At 39.3% G+C, this 26,321-nt stretch overlaps 1 protein-coding gene across 3 annotated transcripts; it reads right to left on the reverse strand.

Moving 5' to 3' along the window:
* Positions 1-1,055: 1,055 nt before the first annotated feature.
* LOC122655790 (probable apyrase 6) lies at positions 1,056-26,178 on the reverse strand. Of its 3 annotated transcripts, XM_043850127.1 has the most exons (9): positions 25,388-26,178; positions 17,794-17,906; positions 14,202-14,309; positions 10,803-10,857; positions 9,258-9,449; positions 9,070-9,167; positions 8,659-8,855; positions 1,682-1,799; positions 1,056-1,598 (listed from the first exon to the last, which is right to left on the reverse strand). In XM_043850127.1, the coding sequence occupies exons 1-9, from the start codon at positions 25,995-25,997 to the stop codon at positions 1,572-1,574; spliced, it is 1,518 nt and encodes a 505-aa protein (XP_043706062.1). In that variant the 5' UTR covers positions 25,998-26,178; the 3' UTR covers positions 1,056-1,571. The 3 variants fall into 3 exon arrangements, with proteins under 3 accessions (XP_043706062.1, XP_043706061.1, XP_043706060.1); XM_043850126.1 differs by having other exon boundaries at positions 1,056-1,799; positions 10,812-10,857; XM_043850125.1 differs by having other exon boundaries at positions 1,056-1,799.
* Between the last annotated feature and the right edge of the window lie 143 nt (positions 26,179-26,321).

Raw genomic sequence — 26,321 nt, forward strand, 5'->3', positions numbered from 1 at the left:
AATTTCGGATGACGAAACCAATCCTGCCTCTACCCTTGGTGGTCGCCGCATCAGTATTTAGCTTGAAAAAGGATTGAGGGGAAGGTAACCAAGGAAAGGGAGGAGTTGTGGAGGCTTGTTTATTCAAATGGGTTACCTTGGTACCATCAGCAACAGAGCAGAACTCCTTAGCCAAGGACTCAGCCCATTTAATAACCTCTTGGGGAGTAAAGTTGGAGCTATTGAAGATCAGAGAGTTGCGAGCTTGCCAAAGGGTCCAGCACACAAAGGAGATAAGGCAAATGGTTTGGTGAGCACCCTGCTTACCAACCTTGGAGAACAAATCCCAGTTATGAATGAACTGTTGAAGACTTGGATTGTTAGGAACAGAGTAAGGGAAGAACCGAACCAGACTGCCCTTGCAAAAGGACAGTCGAGGAGAATGTGATCCACCGATTCAAGAGGAGCACCACACCTTTGGCAAGAAATATCAATGGGTATCTTTCTCTTAGAGAGAGCTTCAGCCGTTGCAAGGCCATTGGCACAAGCTCGCCACAAAAAAGACCGAGCTTTAGGAGTTGGATACAGAAAGTAGGTATGACAACTGTCCTTTTTAGTTTTGTAGTCTGGCTTATGTTGGCAGTGTTTGGTATGCATTTTTGGAAATTGGAATGCATTCCAAGTCAATTTCGCATTCTTGGGTGATAAAAACAGTTGTTTATAACATCTGATAATGCAAAATCTACCTAGAATGCATACCAAACACAGCCGACATCAATAATGTATGTCCAACACAAAAAAACTAACAGGAGAGAATCACCACTATTCCTGTTCTTTTTGACAAACAAAAAACTTCATCAATGGGGAAAACCCAAAAAACACAAGAGCCATACAGTTATTTTTTTTGGTAGAAAGCCATACAGTTATTAATAATCAGAGTTCTGTAGCTTCTACTCTGTCTCTCTCCCTCACACACCCAGAGTTTTTATACAATCTTAATAACGCAATAGCCTTGACACACTAATATAAAATAGCAATGAGAGTGAAAAATGTAACATATATTCTAGATAGATCTATTGTTCGAAAACCTTGTTAATAGTGCCTGATAAATCCACCATCGTGCAATCTATTTTACAGTGAAAGTTCCCACAAGTTTACAGCCCCATCAGGGTGTAATAAAATAATCGCTGAACAGGATCCATAATTGACCATTGTGACCAGTCCTCTGGGAAGAATCCTCTTGGTTCCTTCCTACTACTCCCTCCCTAAAAAGTCAAATGTTGTGTTCCACCTGCAGACTGCTACTGGTATTTATACTGGGAAACTATTCCTTTACACTTACAACCCCAACCCTCGGTCTCTATGGTATGAGAACATAATAACCTAAGACCCAAGCTGCTCCATGGATTCCGATGTTTCTAGAGGGTTGCTTTGGGCAACCAAAAATAGGGGAAAGATACATAATTAATAAGCTCCAATACTACAAGCTATCTTCCTCCCCATTTACAAAACCCACAAATGGGGTGTGCTGATCTCTCTCAAGAAGCTATCATCTATTGACACGTGTAACAATGTAACGCCCTTTCTCAAGATCATATATTGTCTTCAATTGCGGTTTCCTCCATTTTGAAACGAACCAAACCGTAACAATCAATATAGCAGCAACAACAATGAGAGACAGTAAAGTGGATGAGTCCTCAACAATAATGGTGGCAATCCAATCATTTTGTCCCACACCTGAGTCGTCTGTATTATGCAAGATGAATGCTCCTAATGCCCAATCGAGGGGGATGTCTCCAACTTTATTTGCAAAATTAATCCTGTTCAATAGTAATTTCTAATCAAAAGGACTGCGCACACAAATATACATGGCCAAAACTTTAAACTGTGACATGCTACTGCAAACATAATGAGGGCAACAGGCAACTCATGTTCTCTGGGATAGATTCTTCTAGCATTCGAACCCGACAGCTGACTACCAGGAGCCACGTTTGGGGGGAGGAGCTAAGGTCCCAAGGTGAATAATGTTTTCTACTAAGGTTAATGGTTCATTATCAGCATTCTTCATCTTAATTGTCAACTAGGGTGGCAGGTGAGACGACCAGAAGAAAGGGGTGCACTCATATTGAATGGACAAAGGCTTCAACGTATGCTAATATAACCTTCATTCTATACAAAACCAATTAGGAGTACTGCTGATACTCCTTCCCCACCTGTCACTCCCCAAGTCTGTGGCAACCAGTGAAAATGCAAGCTTCTAGGTCAAAAAGAAATTCAGCTGCTTAAAAGCATACCGCATTGGATTTTTCTTCTCTACCATCAAATCCCAATCTCGAAATTCCCAATTCATCTTGATGTCCTAGAGGTGTTGATTAATTGGGTAGGGCCTTGGCCCAAACCAAATGTTTTAGGGCCAATCCAGATTGGCATAGTTTCTCCAATGCACTGCACTGCACCTGTAGAAGATATTCTCAGTATTTTTTTATTCCTTAAAACTACTGAACATATTTGAGATTCATATAGACCACAGAGAAGATGGTTAAAAAAAACCTGAAACTGATATAAGAAGGATAGAAGGGAAACCATAGATTCCAATCAAAGAGTTCAGTGCATAAGGATCTTACATGAAAACAAAAGGGCTAGAAGAATAACAGGAAGGATGAGAGAGCTTTCTGACTTCGAAAAAAAGGAGGAGTTAGTAGGTTTCCTTTAGTGGACAAATAGTAAAGCAGACAAACCTTTTAGTGAGATTGACAGGTTCTCAACGTAAATTCTTCATGAGAGATGAACCCGAAGCTCATTCAAGAAGCACGACCAAGGCCTATTCGGACTATGTCCCAATATGCTTGAAGTGGGGGGGGGGGGGGGGGAGAATTAAGATACGGAGGTCATCCTTCAGGTTTGAGCAATCAATGATTGAACTATAAAGAAGTGGCACAAGGCGGAGTTGGGAAACTTAACAGGGAAAAGGAAAGAGCTGTAAACTCAGATTAAGCAGTTGGATCCCGAAAGAATGGGAGGAAGGCTCAGAGGAGGATGATACAGCAGTAAGAACAGGGCCAAAGAAGGAACTCAGGGGGGGGGGGGGGGGACCCGCAAGATGGAAGAAATAAATTGGAGACGCAGATCAAGAGGTGGAGGTTGAATGAGATGAACACTGGACTCTTTCACAGAATTACAAGTGGATGAAGAAGCGTGAACTTGGGGAAGAAGAGGTACAAAGCATGTCAAGAGAAGGGGGAGGATAAAGGAATACATGAATGTGTCAGGTGTATAATACAGTAATATACAGAGTCAGAAGCTTAAAGACCAAAATTGGATGGTACACACTTGTACCAGATTTTCTCATGAAACAAGCGAAGGCTTGGAGCCCTTCATAGATTAGGAGTTGCTTGGGGCAATCAGAGCAATAGAGGAGCTAAATCACGCGGATGTATTCACTATGGGGTTATACAAAAGGTGGCAGCACATTATTGTGTGTGATATGATGCTGGCACTTAAAGGTGCTAAATGATACATCATTCTCACAGTTCATGCAAGGGGTAAGGCTGCATACAATATGACCCTTCCCAGACCCCGCAGTGGCGGGTGCCTCATACACTGGGTATTCCCTTTTTATTCTCACAGTCCAATGCAGACACCACCTTTACGTCTCAAACCCTAAAAAAAGGAGAGGAGTAGGCCTACAGGCCCATAATGGGTCCCCCCACCCACCCATCATTAACCCCTTTTTTTATGTTTTGAAGGGGAGGGGGGGGGAGGCAGTTTGTAAATTGTCAAAAGTGCAGTCCATGAGGTTAAAGAAAGGTGCTACCACAGGTTAACCCAAGAAAGCAGGTATCTTTAATAAAGGAAAGGCAAGGGGCAGATTGAGTTTTGGTAGCGAGTGTACTGAGACCATCGATGGAAAATTGGTGAGAAGTTGGGTTGGTCTGTAAAATAATGTCAATACTCAATAAGGCTGTTATGTGCCTAATGGGGTTCGATCTAGTGAATGGGCGCTAGATTGGGCAAGCCTAGTATGGAATAGGTTAAAGGGCTTGATTTAACGAGTTCCATCAGCTCTGGAGCTTTTGGCCTATTGGTCAAGTACCTAACATTTGGTATCAGAAACAGACATCACGTCACAGGTTCAAGTCACAAAAAGGGCTACCTAGGAGAGGGCTATCTGGAGTAGAGTGAAAGCTGTTAAGAAATGGCTACCTGCTGCCAGACATAAACCTTCTAAGGTGAGAGCCACCGAGGAAGACGGTTGCGGAAGCATGGTGGTCTGTTATGTGTCTAATGGTTCAATTTAGTGTATGGAAGTTAGATTGGGACAGTCTAGTACATAACAGTCTACTATCACTTGAGTTCAGATTCTTTTCATTTTCTGAATAAGTAACAAAGGGGCTTAATAACTAGGACATAGTGGTAGAAGCACTTGGATTCAGATTTTTTTGGGCACACATAGGAAGAATGGGTTTTAAAAGACAAAGGAGTATATCAAATGTGACTTGGAAGTAGTAAGATAAGATATTACTAGGCTTGACAATTAAGATGACCTTAAATAGGGTTAACGACAGAACAGAATCATTGTGGTTGACCCCATTTAATTGTGAAAAGCCATTTTTTTTCCGATAGATGTAAAAAGGTTTAGTTGAGAAGTGTTGAATTAAGTATTGGAAAGAGTGGGTTTGTGACATGATGGAGATCCTGGTTACAGGTGTGATTCATCACTACATTCAAATTCACTTTTGGAGAACAGAGAGCAAACTGGTTCTTGATGACAGTTCAAGGGGTATCAGAAAAGGAGATCCCTTGTAGCCCTTTTTCTTCATTTGTGCACGTGATGGATTGTGCAGGCTGAATGTTAGAAATCTCAATGGGAATATGTTCAGACAGTTCAGAGTTGGAAAGGATAGAATCACCATAGAGCCTGAAGTGGCTTTAATTTAGTCTGTAGATTATTCACTCCTTTTCTATCCTTAGCATCAGGTGGCATAGAGTTGTACCTACTGAATTGTTATGAAAAAGTTTCAAGGCTAAGAAAAATTTTGGGAAAGAGTTGAGCTGTAACTATTGGACAAGTGGCACTCGGCAGACTTGAGGAGCTTTGTATTCAGCTTTAAAATGAAGAATTGTGGTAAGCATCCTACATCCTATTTGGGTGTAGTGTTGGGGGTGCAAAATTCATTATAATATTTATAATTTGACTCATTCTTTTTCGTCTCTTTGCTCTTTGGATCGTTTTCTGGTTAGAAATAGAGAGAGTATTCCAGACCTTTCAAATGGTGGAAAGAATGGGAATGAAGTTAGCCCTATGTAAGGAAAGCTTCATTAATTTCAAAAGGAGGTGAATTAGTCTTTGTATATCATCCAAGCTTCAGTGGCAGACAATAATTGAGCAGCTGCAGAGTGCAGAGATATTGATGTGGTTGCAAGGCTGGACCAACCTGACCCAGGAAGAACCAGGTCCAAATCTGGGTTTTGGTCTCATAGGGGTATATAGGAGTTTGTTCCTTTGTTTGGGACTAATTTTTCATTTGATGTTTATCATTGTGGTCGTTGTAGCAAGTTAGGAGTTTGAGCTCCAGATGGTTTCAGCCTTTTGTTTTAGAATTCCGAAGAGGACTCTTTGTTTTTTTTTTCCTTATCTATGTAACCACCCATCGAGATTGAAATTGAGATTAGAGATTTAATATTAAATAAACTTTGAGTTTGAAGCTTTGAGCTTAATTTTCACAGACTGTGGAGTTGCACAAATGTTCTATCCCCCTCTTCCTGTTCTCTTCCCTCTCCTCTCCATCAGGTGTGACCAAACCTTCTCCTTCCCTTACTAGTTTTATTCTTTCTCTATTACTGATGTTCTGTTTATTTTCTTCCCTGTTACTACGATTAGTAATTCTAGCAGTCCAATAAGCGAGGATTGATCTTATTCGTTCCTTTCCTTTTCTCCTTAAGATTCTGGGTGTTAGTCCTACTTTCAGCTACTTCAATCCCAGGTCCTTGTTCCCAAAAACAATCCATGTTGTAAGAACCAAGGCTGAAACCACCTCTGAACCTAATCTTGCCGCCTGGATTTATTTCAAGCATAGTTGTCATGGCGTCGCCATATCGACGTGATGCAGATTTATCACCAAATAGGGCTTGTTTCATTGGGAATAAGTCTAGGGTTGGGTTACATACATGTTAGGCCTTTGATCCCATGGGTTTCTAATGTAATAGGCCACTTTTATGGGCCTAAAATATGGGTATATAGGTTGCATACGGGATTAGCCCAATACTTAGTTTATTTTTATGTTTTTTAATTGAACCGGTTCAAATTGGTTGCATCCAATTGGTTCAATTTAAGTGATCATGTGACTCGGTTAAGTGGTCATATGACAACTTAAGTGGTCATGTGATGTAAGTTGGACTGGATTAGGACTCTATAAGTCCAACCATGTTTTGAGTGTATTTCCTTTAGTATTCTAGTTCCTAGTCAGTTTAAGTTACCTAATAGGTCAGGGATAAGGTTAGGCCATTCCTTTTTAGTGTCTACGTCTATTTTTGAGTCTTCTATATAAATTTGTAAGGGAGGCCAGCATTAGATACGAATTTGATTAATAAAAATTAGCTTTATGCTTGCTGCCATTGCTGCTGCTGCTCTTTGTGAGTGTATATCCTTGTGGATCTCAAGGTGGAAAGGATTGGTGGATCTCCAATCGACTCCTTGCATCGTGAAGATCGGGAGGGCTGCTATTTATCTCCTTGCATCGTGAAGATCGGGAGACCCCATTGTTCATCTTCAAAGCTGCTACCATTAAAGACCTGCAACAAGTAAGAAATTCTGCAACTATTCTTCTTCCTTCTAGAAGGTCACATACCAGGTGATTTTTGAGATCTACCAAACCGGCCATCTGATTGAACTCAGATTTTCACTATACCTCTATTAACCCTAATTTGGGAAGTGTTTCAAATTGGACCTAATTCCTGTGGCCTGATTTGAATATATTCTCATATTTCCCATTCTGCCCCTACCTCCATTAAAGCACAGTTTCAGACCTTCAACCATACTCGATTCTGATTTCATGCTCAAAATAAGTAGTTGATTTCATGACATGTTAATTCTGAAATTAGTAACCTAATCATATCTCTAAACCCTAGAATCCCCTTCTCCTACCTCCATTAGGAATTGTCTCAAATAACCTTATCTTGCTGCCCAACTCACCTAACCTACTTCCATTCACTCAAACATCATAAAACCTATACCATTAGACTTCCCTACACCTACCCATCATTACTATATAAGACAACCCTAACCTAAACCTAACTTTAACCCTAATTTTGACATAAAACTCAAGTTTCATCCATTCGGATGACCTGTTCAGATTAGATCCTGGTTGAACTGGCTCCTAGTAGGTCTCCTACCTATCTAGGACTACATTACGTCGCCATGGCATCCTGGCGCTGGAGGTCTGTGCATATCGACCTACGCCATGGCGTCCTGTCTCTCTTTCCCTCTTCGATTTCTTCTTCCTGCCTCTCTTTCCCTCTTCATTAATTTTTTGTTTCTTCCCCAACCTTAGACCCACTCCCTGCTTCCCAAGATCTCCTATTTTAGCCTTGGTTTAGTAACCTGCAACTAAGACATCCGCCAGATCTGATTTCAGATCTCACCATTCGGTTGCTAGTAGAATTTTGGGGCTATTTCTCATTGGGATCGGCAGACCTTGGTGCTGCGATTTTGTTCCAGAAATTGTAGGGAGAATCGTCTTCATAAGGAGTTTCCTCTGCTGGAACTACTCCAGTTCACCGCCTCTCTGCCTATCTTTCTATCGTGTTATTGCAAGGTTGAAGAAGACATTTAGTCTTTAAAATTGCAAGTAAGGACAACTTATACTATTTATATAAAACCTCTTATATTCTCTATTGCTATTCTGTTTAACCTATTCAGTTTTCTCTTTAACTCCATTAAATTATAGTTCTGCCCCTCCTTTACAACTTCAGATTAATTATGGTCACCATGGCGGGCGACGTGTCGATAAATCGATCAGACACCCCTCCACCGACTTGGATCGCCATGACGCCGTGACAACTATGATTTCAGGAAATTTTTATCGACTTGAAGGTTGCTGGTTCGACTGAATATCACTTGGATCGATAGCGTTGGGGATTACAAACTCAATCCAAAAGTTTCATGAGATTTGGAGTAGTGAGGAGAGAGTTCTTTCAGTCAAACTAGACCCTGTTTACTGCCATTACTGTATGGTCGAGAGGTTGGGGATGATCAAATTTATGAGTTACAAGTAAGGACAACATTGTTCATAATTACTTACAAGCCCCTTACATTGCAAAGTGATCATGTTTTATCCCTATTCTAAATTGAAATTCCAGAGAAATCCTTTTCACTTAAATTTTGAGTTATTTGTTATCTGTGGGAAACCTGGTTGCATTAGATAAAACTTAGCAGGCTTACGGGTGAGGATGGTAACGGAAGTGAGTAAACATCTGTCAAAAAAATGGATGGGAAATCTTGGTGGGGAGTGTTGGGAAAGTAGCAGAAGTTATAGATCTCACAGTGTTAACTTATGAAAACTATATATAGTGTTTAGCCCTTAGTGGAGAAAGATGAGAGGTATGTGGAGGATCACAGGACAAGGCCTAAGTTTTGGTTTTCTTCTGGGCAAAGGTGGTAAAGAGCATGAGAAATAATACCTATTATCATCCAAAGCAATTCCAAGACTGTCATGTAGTAGGGCCACAATATATGCTGATGAGAAGCAATACCGCTGTAAATCCTCCTCCTCAAGAGTATTGTACTTGTTTTTCAGCTTTGACCAATCTTCTCCACAGAATCGTTCTCCAGCCAACATCAGATCAGAAAGATAAGCCCTCGGGGCCAACCCAAAGAACTATCAAGCAGAAGAAAGAAAAAAAAAAAACCAGAAATAGAGACTTAGAAATCATATAAGCAGTCCCATACCAAGCACAACGCTACACTGATCCTGACAGGACACAAGGAGTTTTAGGAAGCATCAGATCTGATCAGTAAATAAATAAATCCAAATTAGTTTTTAATTTAAGCCCACATGAAAATTAAAACCAAAAGAAAATTGATAGTAGAACCTTTGATGTGTAGAAGAAATTTTCAGTGGCCAAAAACTTTCCCTGAAGAGGTGGTATGAAGATTGACCCAAGGTTGCAATGCTGGTGGGAGCATTTCTCTGCATACCGGATCAAAAAAAGACTTACTGAGTAAATGTGAAGAATGGAGTTTTTATTACAACAGTGCAAACTTCAAGGGAATTCACAACCTTTTCCATTCTGTAATAACATTAATGCAGCAGATCTACACTCTGAGAAGTTTCCCTTAGCATGAAGAGTACGGAGGTATTTGTTCTTCCTATCCAGAGCACCGGGGTAAAGGTTCGATGACTCCATGCTATGTGAATACCCCCTAGGAGTACAGGGATCTAGAGATATTCCTTTCCAAGAAAATTCTACAGCTGCGTACAAGTGGAAGATGAAAATAGAATTTCAGAATCAACGCACTAATGCCCCAATAACCATAAGATCTACATCTAAGGAAATAATACAGAACCTCTGAATATGGGTTTTTTTTGGCTGAAGAAAGGTGAGAACTTCTGAATACAAAACAATAATCATACCATGAAGAGAAATTTAGTAAAAATCGTAAAAAGCAAAGAAAAATGCTTGACTGCACAAAACTATTGTAGATAAGTAATGTCAAAATCTGATTAGGCCTCCTCATGAGCCTAAACTTAGTCTTCCCTTTTCGGGCTATTGGTCCTTCCTAACTCCTAAGTACATGGTTGAACGACACAAACCCAGGAGCGGAACCAGGGGGAACAAAGGAGGCCCAACTTTTCAAAATCCGTGAGGACTTAGGTTTAGATGGGAGAAGCCCAGCACTCTAATTTTCACAATATACAATTTGGGCCCACCAGGGAATTGACAAATATGAGTCTGACATGGTTTTTTTAACATAGTTCAAGTTACTCAGTACAAATATAGTAGTCAATAATGTGTTATTGTGGTCCATGAAAGCCTTAATTGCAAGTCATTAGTATCTAGAAAAGTTAAACCTCTGTGGTTTCTTAATGTAATTCAAGTTAACTATGCATCCAAAAGAAAGAGCTAAATAGCATTCTTTTAGTTCCACAAAAAGCCTTATTTAGCAAAATATACAACTTAGGAAGTGCTATTCTATCACTTATCTTTATGCCCTAGAAAGGTGGAAGTTCCCTATTTGGCATCTGTTGGTTGGTGTCAAAAAATTCCTTTCTAGGAAAAATTCATAACCTTTCAAATCTGAGATGACTTAAGAAAGTTATGGCCAAGATATCACCATTGGTCAGTTTGTGACAAGAAAAAAGTCATTTGAAACTCTATTTTACCTAAAATTGTTAGTTTTTTAGATAATTTCTTCATATGAAAAGGTTGTTGAGGATATTAAAAAAAAAATAAGGGACATATTTTGACAGCCCATAAATATAAGTGGATACCAAAGTATAGTAATTGGAATTACTTTGATGAATAATACTCCCTCAGCCATAAAAGCTGGTTTTCTAGTTTCTTAAATATTTTTTCTGTGGTTGTTGAATCTCAGTATGCTTTATCATAAGTACAAAGCTTTCTAAAAATGGCTTCAACGATATACATTTCATGCATAACTAAAAGAGAAAAGTTAAAAAATTAATTCATGTAAACATGCCATTCTCTTGAAAAACTTTGCTAAGTATCCAATTCTCACCCATTAACTAATCATTTGCTTTACTGAAATATGAGATGCAAAACGAATATGCTCCAGAGTATTCAAAAAATGCATGGACACTTACACAGCTTATGATCTCTTGAAGTTAGCATTTCCTTTAATGCATCATATGCAACATTCTGCCAAGGAGGGAAAAAAAAAGAGAGAGTTAGTAACTCCTATGCCAATTGCTGACTGATGAGAGAGAGAGTATCTTACACCCAAAGGCTTTTTCACTCCCAGATGCCTCACTCTGACCACCCCCCCCCCAACCACCAAACACAACAATAACAAGAATAACAAACTCAGCCTTATCCCAACTTAATGGGGTCGGATACATGGATCCAACTAAAACAACGTAAGGAACACTGGAAGGGGATGAAGAGATGGGGAAAAGAGGGATGGGAAGTGTGATGAGACGTAAAAATTGGAAAATGACAAATGAAAGATGGGAAAAAGAACAAAAGTGAAAAAAAGAAAGAGGAAAGTAAGAGGAAAGAGGTACAACCCAGCAGTTTAGGAGAATCTCAGCTAAATGGGATATGCTACATGGATCCTTGCCCTCCAATAGGCTCTATCCAAGGTCATACTTGATACAAGTCCTAGACTATGCATGTCCTTCCTCGCAACTTCTCCTATAGTCATTTTAGGCCTGCCCTTAGCTCTTTTAGCTCCTTCAATCGGGATCATATCACTCCTCCTTACTGAGGCATCCGTGACCGTAGGCCTCCATTGAACATGACCGTACCACCCCAAATGACTCTTTCGGATCTTGTCATTGATCGGGGCAACTCCCAAGTCAGCTCTAATACGCTCATTCCGTACTTTATCCTCCCTAGTATTTCCGCACATCCATCTCAACATCTTTATCTTTCCTACATATACCTTCTCAAAATGACACTTCTTAACAGCCCAACATTCTGCCTCATACATCATTGCCGGTCGAACAACAATCCTATAGAACTTTCCTTTAAGCTTTAAAGGGATACATCGGTCACACAACACTCCAGACGTACCTCTCCACTTCATCCTCTATGATGTAGATTAATCACCTAAAGAACTTTTTATTGAAAATAAGCTTTGGGTTGGGATATATACATGTTGGGCCTTTGATTCCATGGGTTTTCTATGTAATAGGCCACTTTATGGGCCTAAAATATGGGTAATTAGGTTGCATAGATTTTAGTAGTTTTCTTTTCAGTGTTTGTGGGGCTGGATTAGGACTCTGTTTTGAGTCTATTTCAGTTTCCTAGTCCGTTTAAGTTACCTAATAGGTTAAGGATTGGGTTAGGCCTTTCCTTTTTATTGTAAGAGTCTATTTTTTAGTCTTTTATATAAGGTTGTAAGGGGGGCAAGTATAGAACACGAATTTTGATATTAATAAAAAGCTTTTGCTGTTCTTATTTTCCACTGGAGATTTTTGTCTTGTGTTTGATCAAGGCTGGTGGGATTGGTGTTTGATCCAATTGGCACCTTACGTTGGGAAGCCTGGGTGGTTCATGTTGGAACCTCTTCCTCTAAAAGGCCGACCTTGTAGGAAAGGGAGGAAACAATATGTATATCATACAGGGGCTCTAACACGCCAGACTATCCAAAGGGGGACATGGGTGGAAAAATAATTTTTTAGCACCTGCCCGCTCCTAGGGGGACTCGATACCGTGACTCCTGCCTACTCTGATACCATGTTGGAACTGCTTCCTCTAAAAGGCCGACCTTGTAGGAAAGAGAGGAAACAATATGTATATCATACAGGGGCTCTAACACGGCGGACTATCCAAAGGGGGACACGGGTGGATAAATAATTTTTTAGCAAACTTGGGTCTCATCCTCAAAAGCTAGCCGTTAAGGAGAGGGTGCCCAAGTACCTATTAACCCACCCACATCCCCATTCATATCCGATGTGGGACTATTTTTCTGCCTTATGCCTGGATATCCCAACAATCTCCCCTCCACGTGGAAGGCAAACACGTGGAGCCTGAGATCCTGATCTCCCCCTTCAAGTGGGAGCTGACGTGGAGCCTGAGATCAAACCAGAGAACCCTCGGCCAAATGGGAAATTCCACGCCCTGGCTTTGATACCACTTGTTAGGAACTTGGGTCTCATCCTCAAAAGCTAGCCGTTAAGGAGAGGGTGCCCAAATACCTATTAACCCACCCACATTCCCATTCATATCCGATGTGGGACTATTTTTCTCCCTTATGCGTAGATATCCCAACAATTGTGGGATTGGTGTTTGATCCAATCGACACCTTGCGGTGTGAAGCCCGGGTGGTTCCTTTGAAGCTCTACTTTCAAATTTTGATTTTTATTCAAGATTTACAATCAAACAAGCTGCTGCCAAGGAAATTCTGCAACTACAGTGAGTTGAATCATCCCCAACCCCAACCTTTCTTCTTCTAATCCTCCAAACCACCCAAACCCTAGCATCCCCTCCATCTCTAAACCTTTTCCCAATACCTAATTCTGCCCAGACCAAACCAGCCAACAAAATCAGTCCTTTTTTTGGGATCAAATTCTCCTCTCACCATAAGGGAAACTCGATCCAGGTATCAGCCCTAGGTTATTATCCTAAACCCTAGATTCCCTCATCTTCACCTTTTCAAAAACCCGAAACCCTAAATCTAACCTGCTCCCAATTCAAGTTTACAACCTTAACACCATTAAAACTTAACGAGACCTTCACTGATAGACTCCCCTACAACAACCTGACATAACTCTACCACCAAACCCTAGGTCCCCTCAAACCCTAACCCTAATTTCACACTTTTACCTATTTTTGCCCTAGCCGAATTACCCAGTTCATAGCAGATCCTGGTTATTGGCTTCTAGTTGGTCTCCTACCAATCTAGGACTACATTACTCTATGTAACCTTCTTTATTTAAGATTGACCCCAAATATCTAAAATGGTCACTTTGCGGTATCTCTCTTTCCCCAATATGTACCATGTCAGTGTCCATCATAGTATGACTAAAATTATACATCATGTACTCCGTCTTCGTTCTACTAATCTTAAAGCCAGAGGAAACAAACAAACGAGACAAACCTCTTTTTATGGTCATTTTTTATTTTCTTCTTCCCTATTCTACCCTTGTTAATCTGTGTGTTACAATAAATATTTCATCCCAATTCCTAAAGGCTGAACAAGTCAGTTAACTGGGCTAGTTCAACTTTTTGAACCATCAATATTAAGTGATTCAGTAACCTATTCCTAGTTGACTGGTTCAACAAGATGGGCTGGTTCAGGATTTATAACACTTAATTTGCAAACCGAGAGAACTGGAAATCTAAAGAATACATCAGGTCAAAATATTTTTGAAATGATGTCAGGAACAACATTTTACTTCTTGACTCATAAAAGCAAATTCCTCTTTGCCAAAACTGGTACTTTCCATGTTAATTCACTGGCATTGCTAGTTACAGGCATTCAGAATAAATAGAATACAAACAGAACCGAACATTAGTTAGTTTGTCCTGGAAATCACCTGACCAAAATCAAGCAAGCTGTGACTGTAGAGATTGTACTTGAACTTTCCAAATGTAAGCGTGTGTGAGAGCTCAGGAGGCAGCACCTCATTTGAAACAAATGTAACCTGGAAAGAAATTAATTCATCTATTTAAAATAGAAATTCTGTATTTCGTCCATTGAATATTTACAGAGTATGCAGAAAATATTTAACTTTCAAGCAAAACCATAATTCAAAAGATATATAAGGACCTAAGGTACACATTTATCAAGGTAGAAAAATCAGACAGTTCGTCATATAGTAGAGACATCAATTTAGTTTCCTATGCTCACAGAAAGATTCTCTTTTCTTTTTCTCTTTTGGGGATAAGTACCAAGCTCTGTCCCTTTTTTATATAAAAAGCATCAAACTAACTGCTCCACACACAGTTAATTTTTTTCTTAGAAGAAGTTCAGCTTATATTTCAAGAGAATAAAAGATAGCTCATTTAAGAATCAATAAGCACAATGTCAAATTATCTGGACTCCTAAGTTTTTTATGAGGAAAAGCCCAGGCAGCGGAAAAAGAACAATAATATGTATCCCCATGAGGTGAGAACAAAAAAAAAACTGATCCCCATATCATGTTGAGAAAGAAGCACATCACTAAAGAATATTTCATATTAGAATGGTAGAGAATTTCAGTCATTTTGATTTTCTCATCTTCTTCCTACTTCATCATCCTACAATCTCTTTGCCATAATGATAGATCAACTCACCTAAAAGATGAACACGCAGCAGCACAGGTGTTCATGGATGCCAACGATGACCCTCATCCAAAACTTTAGCATTGATGACAGACATTGATTTAAACAGAGTTGAATGGCGAAATAGGAACAAGGTAGACAAACCCATTTACTTGGGAAAAAAGCTTAGTTTGGTAGAGTAGAGTTGGTCTGTTTTGTTTTTCTTTTACAAACCCTAGGTTATGTTTTCTTTGGTCTTTTATTTCTTAAAAAAACAGGAGGAAAGGGCTCTCTTCAGCTAAAAATAAGGGGAAATCTGTGATTCTACTCCTGCACCTATTACTTGTTCTATCCTTACTCAGCATATTTCATGTCCTCCAAACCCAACTCTTAATGAGAGCCATTACCATGAGCTCTACAAGTCAGCAACCAATCTTTCAATAAAACAAAGCATAGCAGATTTATCAAAGAACAGGATTCATCATGGTTGATGATGGTTAATAAAGACAAGACCAAATTGGGAAGGTCAATTGGGCTATAGAGGGCCATAAATTAAGGGATGGGAAATTGTTAGATAATCGTGGGTTAGAAAGAGAGAATGAGAGAATGAGAGAATGAGAGAATAAGAGAATGGAATAATAATGTTATATTTCATTGATAGATAAACTCCTCTATTTATAATAGAGGGAAAAATTACAAAGGACTGAACTAGGCGATGTGGGACTAAACCCACATAGTCAATTGTAGACATAATTACCCCTAACTAGCTGACTCTATAAGAGCAGCCACTTAAACCTAATAACCTAGGAATAAAACTACCCCAAAAGGACCAGCATACCTCCACAGTATTCTAGATTACATATTCCAACAGAAATAGTAGGCTCAACTTTGGAAATAGGAAGAAGGATTGCTAATAATGCAATTTAAGTAGAGAAATAAAGGGCTTCCAGTTTCAGATCAACAGTTATGTCAGGTTCCCTTGCTGCTTCTTCATCAGCCCTAAACGTAAAGAGAAGGATTGCTAATAATGCAATTTCAGTAGAGAAATAAAGGGCTGTAATGGGCTACGATATTTGGCTTCTGGTTGTGAAAATAAAATAAAAAAATTTGAAAATGTTGGGATTACCCGTACCTACGACCTGATATGTTTGGATCATCAGGCAAACAATGTTCAGCATTTAAGTAGATGTCAGAAAATGTGTCACAATTTTGAATCTGAAAAATCAGATCCACAGAAAGCATGACAAGACATGGCTTTGGGAAAAACATGGACATTGGGACAAAGAGAACCTTCCCCCATTTAGTGAGCACAGATAGATCATTATATGATATTTATTTCCAGCTTTGGTGTTCTCCACAGATTTGCCCTTTCCAGAGACATTTCTGAGAGCTTGTATTCTTCTCTTCTGAGAGTTGTCATGAAGAAGAAGCTGGCAGATCACCAAATATTTCAACCTGTTGGTCTTGACAGAGATAAAAGTCTAAATTATTTAACTGATATCAGTTGAAAATGACCAAAGTAGGAAAAAAAACACGATTTGACTGAAATCAAAGAAATAAAGTCGCCAATAAATGTCAGTTTGGGTTTTACAAGCAAACAGGTCCAAAACCAAAAGGAAGTAATTTTTGCCTCTCTTTTTTTTACTAAAATGTTATTAAAAATGTGAAGGCCTTGACTGTAAAAAAAAAAAAAAACAAAGAAGTCCTGTATTCAAGAAAGAAAAAAAAAGGGGGGGGGGGGGAAATCAATGTTACCCTCATCTTTGAACTGAGGAAGTGAGGATAGCAAGCCCCTGAATTTTCAAACTCTATACACATAAGTTCTTGTGTATATATTCACTGAGCTAGTAATCTATACATAAGTTATTGTGTCAACAAATGCAGAAACTGATTTGATGAATTGTTTGGCCAATAAGCTCAACGATGCATAGTTGTCACGGCATCTAGGCGATTCTAGGTGTTCAGAGAAGGGAAGAAATCAAAGTGACACTATCAAGCAGCATGGCATCGCCTATGTGCTGTGTGCACCTTTCCAGCAAAGGGTGCCTGGATGCCTACGTGATGCCGTGACAACTATGCAACCATGCAACTATGCAACCATGCATTATATACAATCATAAAGACGAAAAGACTATGGTGAATTATCAGAAATCAAGATGCAACCGCTTCTTGCCTCAGCTTGGTAATGAAATTGCAATCCAATTGATTGAAAAACTAAAGAAATTTCAATTTTCGCTGACTAAAGTAGTCAAATTCCAATGTATATATATAAAAAAGGATGATTTTTTACTTTGAAGCTTTAACTACTATTACCATGTGCATCTTTTTTCTTTTTTTGAGTGTACATGATGTCAGCATAAGCTTCCTCGTATCTATGCTACCCCAACTCCAAACTTGATGTTTGCTATATATATAAAGTTAAGAAGTAGAAACAAAGAAAGGACATTTCTATTTTTCCTTTTGTTTCATCGAATAAGAAGAAATTGGCGTAAATGTGCTGCATCAAAAGTTAACCTAATCACTGCTATTTAGTAAGATTGTACACGTTTGACATAATTGTAAGGTGGCAAATCCCATGGCTCCCATGTGTAGTCTAGGTTATTCAGAGTGATACAAATACTCCTCTGGTGGTTCACAAGGGAGTCAAATACTATTCAACAAAAATCTCATATATATTGAAGAGGAATCATTTTGTTTTTTTGGGTGTGTGTGTGTGTGTGGTGTCCCTCTTTGACTCCTTTGAATCATTAATGAATAAAGCTCAAACGCTAATTATTATCTAAGAAAAAGAAAATTTGCTAGTATTATCATGCATCCAAACATAACAATACAAAATTCCCATGAAGTGACCGGAAAAAAAAAAAAGAAAAGAAAGGAAAACTAAACCTGAGCAGATGCCCCACCAAGTTCAATTATCCCAATTGTTTGCTGAGGATCACTTCCAAGAGAGCCAAGAGCGTAGTTTGCAGCAATCCAAGCGTATATACCTTCATCTGAGCCTATTTCCACCATAATCTTACATTAGCTATTTAGATGGTAGGCTTAATTCATAATAAATGACAAGATAAAATTTTCCTACATCTTGTTTTGTTACAAGGTACAACTACCCATTTTTGCAGAGTGGATGAGTTAGTATATAGAACATAAGGTCTCACTGTCACCGAGGTTAAGAATTTCGGATTGCAGTGGGATTTTGAACCTGCCAAAACCAAAATATTTCGGCGAAATGACCAAAATCCCATTGAAATTTGGTCCATGTTGGCAAAAATCTAGAAATTGCCATTTCAGCCTTGCTTCGGCCAAAAAAAATTAAGTATTTTTCCACCAAATGGAGGTTTGCTAGCAATTCTGGAGCTCCCGGGCAAAAGCTTAAAATTTCAACGAAATGAGTCAAACAAAATTTTGATTTCGTATATGGGCAATGTTCAAAAGTTCATTGAAAGTTTGACAAAATCTAGAATTCCTCATAATTCAACTAGTATTTCATTTCAGTTTCGGTCAAAACAAAAATATTTTGGCAAAATTTCAGAAATTTTGTCAAAATTTAAAACTATAACCTATTACAAACTCGATATAAGTAAACGTGGGATGTATTCTGTGGAAAGTAGGACCTGTGTGATGTTCAAGCATATATGATAGAAATCCATCAATAAACATATTACACAAATAATCAAAACAACACAAAATTTAGCACATCAAAATGAGCAAAGCACCCTTTGCAAATTGCAAGCATTTGTAAGACATCGATGATCCTTAGATTTTAGTGGTATAGTTATGGATCACCTTTTTTATTTTCTTACCTCCATGAAATTAATCAAAATCCACAATGTAAGAGATATGGTTACCTATAAAAAGTCATGTGTCCTTTGATGATGTGCAATAATCTTCAACGTGTACTGAAAGATATAATCACAGAATAAGCTTCATCACCTATCAAGGAGCTCCCAGCTTTGAGTGTCTTTACTGGAAACTTTTTACCATACCATGAACCAACATTTACTGCTCAGTAAAGATATAACGGTACATGTCAACTCAGGCACTTGCCTCGATTCACAAACTATCATCACTTTCCTCAAATTTGTGCATACGATCTCCCACATCCTCAGTGAGGCAAAGCCCGTGAAACGTATTGATGGATAGTAGAAAGAGTGTTATTTAAAAAGAATTAGAGATGTTTTGGTTTGCAAGCTCACTTTGCGTGTGAGATAAGCAGGAATCCCTTTTAGATATGGGAGTGTCTGAATGACACCTCTATAGCTGTATTTAGAACTTGACACCTTTAAATTGCCCCTAGTCTTATTCCCAAAAAAAAATAAAAATGGGGGTATAAAGGGTTTTCAAAAATAATTTGAAAATGACAAATCATTATGCCATTATCATACACAATTTTCAAGTATATACATAGGAAATGACGCTATTACCCTTAATAGAAAAAAAAAATTGTGTTATGAAAAAGGGCAAAAAGTAAGGTTACAACTTATTTGACAACTTGAGGGGTGTCAATGAGAAAATCCTTTTATATATAAGACAAAGAGGTGAGGTGGTTACAGCATTACATCCAAGTAGGAAAAAATTAAACTGCTTAACAAACTAACCACCTATTAAACTAAGTCCTAACTGACTAACAACTAATATAACCGACAGTCTAATAGTAACAACTATCTTTACAACAGTCTAACAGTAGTGTAGCTTCTAGAACTTCTAATCAATCAGAAGTGTGTATTGAACTATTTGCATTTGGCTGAGTTGACTTATCATTGGGTTGATTTGGCTGAACTAATGACCGTGATGGGCTGAGCTTGTTGGGCTTCTCATCATAAATTTCAGTATCCCCTCGCAAATAGAGTTGTGGTTTGGACCATAAGCAAGGTTTGATTCAGGTACCAGCAAATTCCCGGCGAGTCAACGGCTTAGTAAAGATATCAGCAAGTTGGCGATGGGAAGGAACATAACGAGTAATGATATTGCCAAGACTAGAGACACCTTCTCACGCACAAAGTGATAATCGAGTTCAATATGCTTCGTATGAGCATGAAAAACTAGATTGACAGAATGTCACAAAACAAAATAGCAGGGTGTGGTTGAGGAATGCCAATCTCTCAAAATAAGAAAGATAACCATGTTAATACAGCCGTCGTTGAAGCCATAGCACGATATTCAGCTTCCGTGCTAGAGTAGGAAACAGTAGGCTGTTTCTTAGCACTCCAAGAAATGCAATTGGAGCCAAGAAACATACAAAAGCCAGTTGTAGACCGCCGAGTAACAGAACAGCCAGCCAAATCTGAGTCGGGAAAGGCAAAAAGATCAAGAGAACTATCCTTGAAAATGCGAAGACCATAAGTAGGGGTGCCACGAACATAATGGAGAATACGCTTCACCATCTTGAAATGAGCAATAGTTGGAGCATGCATATATTGACAAACCATATTAACAGAATAGGATGAATCCGGGTGTGTAATAGTAAGATATTGCAAAGAGCCCACGATGATTCGATAGAGAGTAACATCAGAAAATGGTGGCGAAGCAGAGGTGGTGGTGGGAACCCCCATAGGAGTAGACAATGGCTTGAGAGCAGGCATATGAAAATTCTCAAGTATGTCAGCAGCATACTTAGATTGGGTAAGAAAGAGACCTTGTGAAAGTGTGTAAAACTTCTATGCCAAGAAAATAATGTGGAGGACCCAAATCATAGCAAACACAGCAGTCAAATCATAAAACAATCTAAGAACATAGTATCGTTGCCGGTCAAGATAATATCATCAACATATAATAATAGGATCAAAAGTCGGCCATGATGTCATAGATAAACATAGAGGAGTCCGATATACTGCAAAAATATCTATATGATAGAAGAAAATCACTAAATCTATCATACCAAGCCCGTGGCGCCTGCTTGAGCTCATATAAAGCACGCTGAAGTTTGCAAACCGCAAGAGGATTTTAAGAATCCACAAAACCCAGTGGCTGGCTCATGTACACAGGTATGGACAAGCAACCATGAAGATGCAATTGGGATATCAAGCTGTTGAAGTGACCAGCATTTGTACCAACTACCAAACAAATAAAACCGGGTTTACTTACAGGACTAAAAGTCTCCACGTAATCAACACCTTCTATGTGTGAAGCCTTTAGCAACAAAGCGAGCCTTGAGGCGTTCTAATGAACCATCAACCCAAAATTGGTTTTGAATACCCAACGATATTCGACCAAATTCATGTGGGTCTCGTGAGAAACTAATGTCATGGTATAATTTTTAGCTAAAGCATCCATTTCTTGTATCATGCAGCCCGCCATCCATCATGTCGTAGGGGTGATTGGACAGTCTTAGGTTCTGATACAGGGCATCCTACTGATCCACCAGCACCAAGGAGGCCAGACCATTCTTTTGCTAAAAAATATACTCGGCTAAAGGCCCAGTCCAAGCCCACAGCCCATCAGCAGCAGCCTAAGGCCCAGACCAGGAAGAAATTCCAGCCCAAATTCCCCATTGGGCCCAGCAAGAATTAAATCTTACTTTGGATCCAACCAGCCCAAAACATGGATTCCTTGGAGCTGTAAAGTGGCCCCACAAAGGCTGGTTTTTAGTTTATGCCTCTTCATATTCCTAGGCATACTTAATGTTTCCTTATTTATTATTTCTTGTTTGTAGTTCCTATATATTGGAACAAGTATCTAGACTTTTGGGGGATTGTTTCTAGGTGTTGGAATTCCACTTTGCTTGGGAATTCCAACAGTCTATTTATTGTAATTCATGTATCCAGCTCTTGGGCTGAGCATATTCTCTCCCTATAAATTCAAATCGTGGAGGCCTGCTATAGCCATTCCAGAATTATTCAACAGACTTTGTCTCCTCTCTTATGAGAACTTTGCTTGTAAATTTATCAAGTGGCCTAGGTGGGACTCTAGTTGTCTGAATTTATCTTTTCTTTATTTTATCATCTTCAACTTCAAGCTTCCTTCAGCAACTACAGTAGTCAATCTGCAAGTAAGTTTATCAAGATATCCTATATTCTGTCCCTGCACCCTTCTTCCCTTTGCAACCCTTTGTTGCCTTTAAACCCCATACATAATCTTCTTTCTATAACCCTCTAGCCGTGGCTTTTCTTTACCTCCATCAAAATCAGCAGTCAACCATCCTAATCAATCTTAACCTAATCAAACCCATTTCAGTCAAGCCCCTATCCACTACCAGTTTCGATCTTGGCTTGCTAACCTATTAGGTCTGCACCAGGTTCAGTAGGTATACTAGTAGAGATCAAGGCATATTTTGGATTTGCATTGAGATTCATGATGAGAAGCCCATCAAGCTCAGCCCCATAGTTGTCACAGTGTCTAGGTGAACCAAGGCGTTGGAGGGGGCCTGGACACAAAGTGACATCAACAAGGCGACCAAGTTGACCAAGTCAACCAAAACGCTCGCCTATGCGACCAAGGCGACACTAGTTGTCAAGGCGGCTAGAAGACAAGGCAGTCACCTAAGCGACACCTAGGCAACGCCTTGACAACTATGCTCAGCCCATCATGGTCCTTAGTCCAGCCAAATCAGCTCAAAGACAAGTAAACTCAGCCAAATGCAAATAGTTCAATACGGACTCTTAATTTATTAGAAGTTCCAGAAGCTACGCTATTGTTAGACTGTTGCAAAGACAATTGCTACTATTAGACTGTTGTAAAGACAGTTGCTCCTGTTAGACTGTTGGTTATATTAGTTGTTAATCAATTAGGACTTAGTTTAACAAGTAGTTAGTTTGTTACGCAATTGTTTTATTTTTTCCTACTTAAATGTAATGTTGTAACCACCTCACTTCTTTATCTTATAAATAAAAGGGTTATTCTTGCTTGTCTCACACGCTAAGTGAGATAGCAAACCAAAACATTTTTGAATCTCTTTATGGTTCCAGAGCTGGTCTTAGAAGTCAAGCTCAAGGAATCATCAAGCTCCCGCACCCTTTCCTCATATCCGTACCCTTGCTACCTCAATTTGTGAATTTTGTTTCATTGAAGCTCACCCAAGCTAATTACTTGCTCTGGGAAACACAAATTCTTACTCTGATCAAGAGTCAAGATCTACTCGGCTTCGTTAATGGCGACATACTAGCACCAGATTGGGAATTTGAGACCTCGGATGGAAAGAGGACTCTGAATCCAATCTTTGGGTCCTGGATTCGAACTGATCGGTTGGTTAAAGCTTGGATAACAGGAACCTTCTCAAAGGAGGTCTTGGTTTGGCAGTCGGTCTTAAAACATCCTTCGAAGTATGGAGCACTTTATCAACAGCTTTTTCACAAGCATCTGAGGTATGTGAATTTGAGCTTCTTAAAAAGCTGCATTTCTTGAAGAAGAAAGACTCCACACCATTGTCTAACTATCTCATTCATTTCAAGACCATATGTGATCAACTCAATGCTATTGGCAAATCAATGCCAGATCAGCAGAAGGTTTTTTAACTCCTCACAAATCTTGGACCGACTTTTGAAACTTTTGCTACAACTATGCTTAAACCTCCAGTTCCTTGCTACGCTGAGTTGATTCCTCTTTTGCAAAGTCACGATTGATGACTTTGCAGTCATCAAGCCAAATCCTCAAATTTCCATTTCACCTTCTATGGTGATAACAGAAAAAAGAAACATAAGAGAAAGGGTTCTTTTACCTCAAGAGGCAGAGGGTTTGTGCAAACCAGTCAATGATTCACTCATGATAACAAGAATGCAGGAAGAAGACTGGAAAGAATACTTTTCTGCCACATTTTCAGTTTAAACAATATCTCCCTGCTACCATGTTCTCTCCTGGTAAGATAAAATGTCAGATTTGCAAGAAGTTGGGACATGGTGCCCTCAAATGTTGGAACAGGTTTGATAACAGTCACCAAGATGCGGACATTCCACAGGCTCTTGCAGCTATGCATCTCTCTAATTCTCAAGACTCATAGTGGTTCCCAGATTCTGGAGCTACAGCTCATATCACAGATTCGGCAGGTAATCTCAGCAACCTCGCTCCTTACACTGGCTCACACACAGTAATGGTTGGAAATGGTACTCGCTTTCCTATAACTCATGTTGGTACCGGAAAAATTTTGCATGGAAACACAATGCCACCCTTGAAAGATGTTCTGTTAGTACCTTCAACACAGAAAAGCTTCTGTCTGTTTCACAACTCACCAATGAGTATCCCTGTTATTTTGAGTTTGATAAACATGGGTTTGTGATCAAGGACATCAAAACAAAGAAGATATTGGCATCAGGGAGCAGGCCTTTATTTATTTGATGGAGCACGGATTGATGCTCATTACTCATGTCGATTTCGTTCAGCATCTGAGGATGTATGCCATCAAAGATTGAGGCATCTGCAGGGGAAAATCACCCATTTTCTTTGCAATAATGGAGGCATTTCTGTTACACAAAATCAGTCACACTATGTAGTAGTTGTCAAATGAGCAAAAGCTGTAAACTCCAATTTACTTCCTCTTTTACTTGTAGTACAACTCCTTTACATCGAATTCATTGTGATTTATGGGGACATGCTCCAGTTTTAAGTGTGCAAAAAATTTGGTATTATGTTTTGTTTGTAGATGATTCTCCCATTACTGATGGATTTATCCTCTCAAACGTAAATCTGATTTCTACCATGTTTTTGTTATGTTTCAACAAATGGTTGAGCATCAATTAGACCGAAAAATTAAGATTTTTCAATTCAGATGGAGGGTGTGAATTTTCAAATTCAAAGTTTATTGATCATCTCCACCATTATGGTATAATGCATCATCTCTCTTGTTCGGTACACTGGAACAGAATAGCATTGCAGAGCAGAAACATCGGCACAATGCAGAGCTCGGTCTGGCCATGCTTTATCACTCGGCAGTTCCTTACAGATTTTGGATAGAAGCCTTCTCCACTGCTGTACTTATTAAGAGATTGCCTTCTCCATTACTCTAGATGGATTCACCACTTCATGCGTTATTTGCTGAGAAGCCAGATTATTCAGTGTTGGGAGTCTTTGGTACACAATGTTTTCCCTATTTGAGGAATTACAGCTTCAATAATTTGAACCGCGCTACCTGCCATGCATCTTATTGGGGTATATTTATAAGCATAAAAGATACCGACGGCGAGTTGAATACGTTTTTATATCTCAAAACATGTAGTGTTTATTATATCTCAACACATGTGATGTTCAATGAGACCATATGTCCTCCAAAAACAAACTGATATTATTCAAGCTTCTCAGGATGATGATGTTGCAGATGATTTGAGAACGTTTGCCGTTTGAGAGATGACTGTGCCTAGGTATTGTCAAGGCAAAAGTTGTTATAGTTTTATTTGATAGTTTGGCAGTTGATACAACGGAGAGGCATGCTATTCTGTGTTGCTTTACGTCACAGCTTGGTGTTATTTTACATTACTAGAAAATGCAAACGGTTTGGGATATAGAAAACCTCAAATACATTGAAATAGAAATGAAATGAGGAATAAAAACTTCATACCTGTGATGACAGAAGCCCAGTCATTCTGAAACTTGAAGCCTGAAGAACTAAGAACGCTCCTGCATGACTCCAATATTCGTTCCTGAACATTCACGTCAAGCCTACGCAGACCAGCCGTCGCCATAAGCCTAATTTCGGTAACTCCCCAATAATCCTTCGGAATTCTCCCCTTGGCGAACTCTATAAGCTCCAACAGAGAGTCACCGGAACTGTGCGGATCTGCCGAGAATGATGATAAACCTGGATTAACCCTCAACGACGACAATCCTTCCTTTCCAAAGTCGTAAAGTGGCACTCCCTTCTCATTGATCAAGAACTTGAACACGTGAATTCGAGTGCCCGTGCTTCCACCGTCTATAACAATACCAAATTTCTTCTTTTGAAACAAAGAATTACGAGATCCCTTGACAACGAACAGATAACAAAACGCAGCGAGAATTGCAGCCAGAACGATGAAGATCCAGAGATTTCCTATAGTACGCTTTATATTCGCTGGATAAATTCGAGAGATGAAGTTGGATCGAGCAGCGTTGGGGCGAAACTGTGGCATTAACGAATCCATCTTAGTTCCAGAATCGACTGCCGGAATTCGAGCATTCGATCTTCGCATCAAAACTCCAGTTATCTCCAATTCAATAAAGAGAGAGCAAAGAGAAGGATGTAATCATGTAACTAATTAATATCTGAAAACCTATACGCAGTTGCAGAGACCAGCAACTGAAGATGGAGAGGGCCGTCAATGTCTCACCATCCCTCTCCCTCTTCTCGCCACTCTGCACAGCAATAATCAGAAAGCATCTGCTTTAAGCGACTTTTTGCCGTCCCGGTTCAGCTATAGGCCAATACGCATAGCCGAACCGGATTGACCCAATCTTAAAGTTTAACAGCTCGGGTTTCCTGAGTACCTATTGGGTGCGAGGGAAGAACAATGTCT

Source organism: Telopea speciosissima, chromosome 3, assembly GCF_018873765.1.
Source record: "Telopea speciosissima isolate NSW1024214 ecotype Mountain lineage chromosome 3, Tspe_v1, whole genome shotgun sequence".
Lineage (NCBI taxonomy): Eukaryota > Viridiplantae > Streptophyta > Magnoliopsida > Proteales > Proteaceae > Telopea > Telopea speciosissima.

Bases quoted from the DNA above. Each gene is read 5' to 3' on its own strand.
- LOC122655790 (XM_043850125.1), bottom strand. From the start codon at position 25,997: ATGCGAAGATCGAATGCTCGAATTCCGGCAGTCGATTCTGGAACTAAG. The intron at 14,310-17,793 runs GTTTAGTTTTCC...ATTTCTTTCCAG, and splicing joins TTGGTGGGGCATCTGCTCAG to GTTACATTTGTTTCAAATGA. The intron at 9,168-9,257 runs GTTGTGAATTCC...TCCGGTATGCAG, and splicing joins GTTATTACAGAATGGAAAAG to AGAAATGCTCCCACCAGCAT.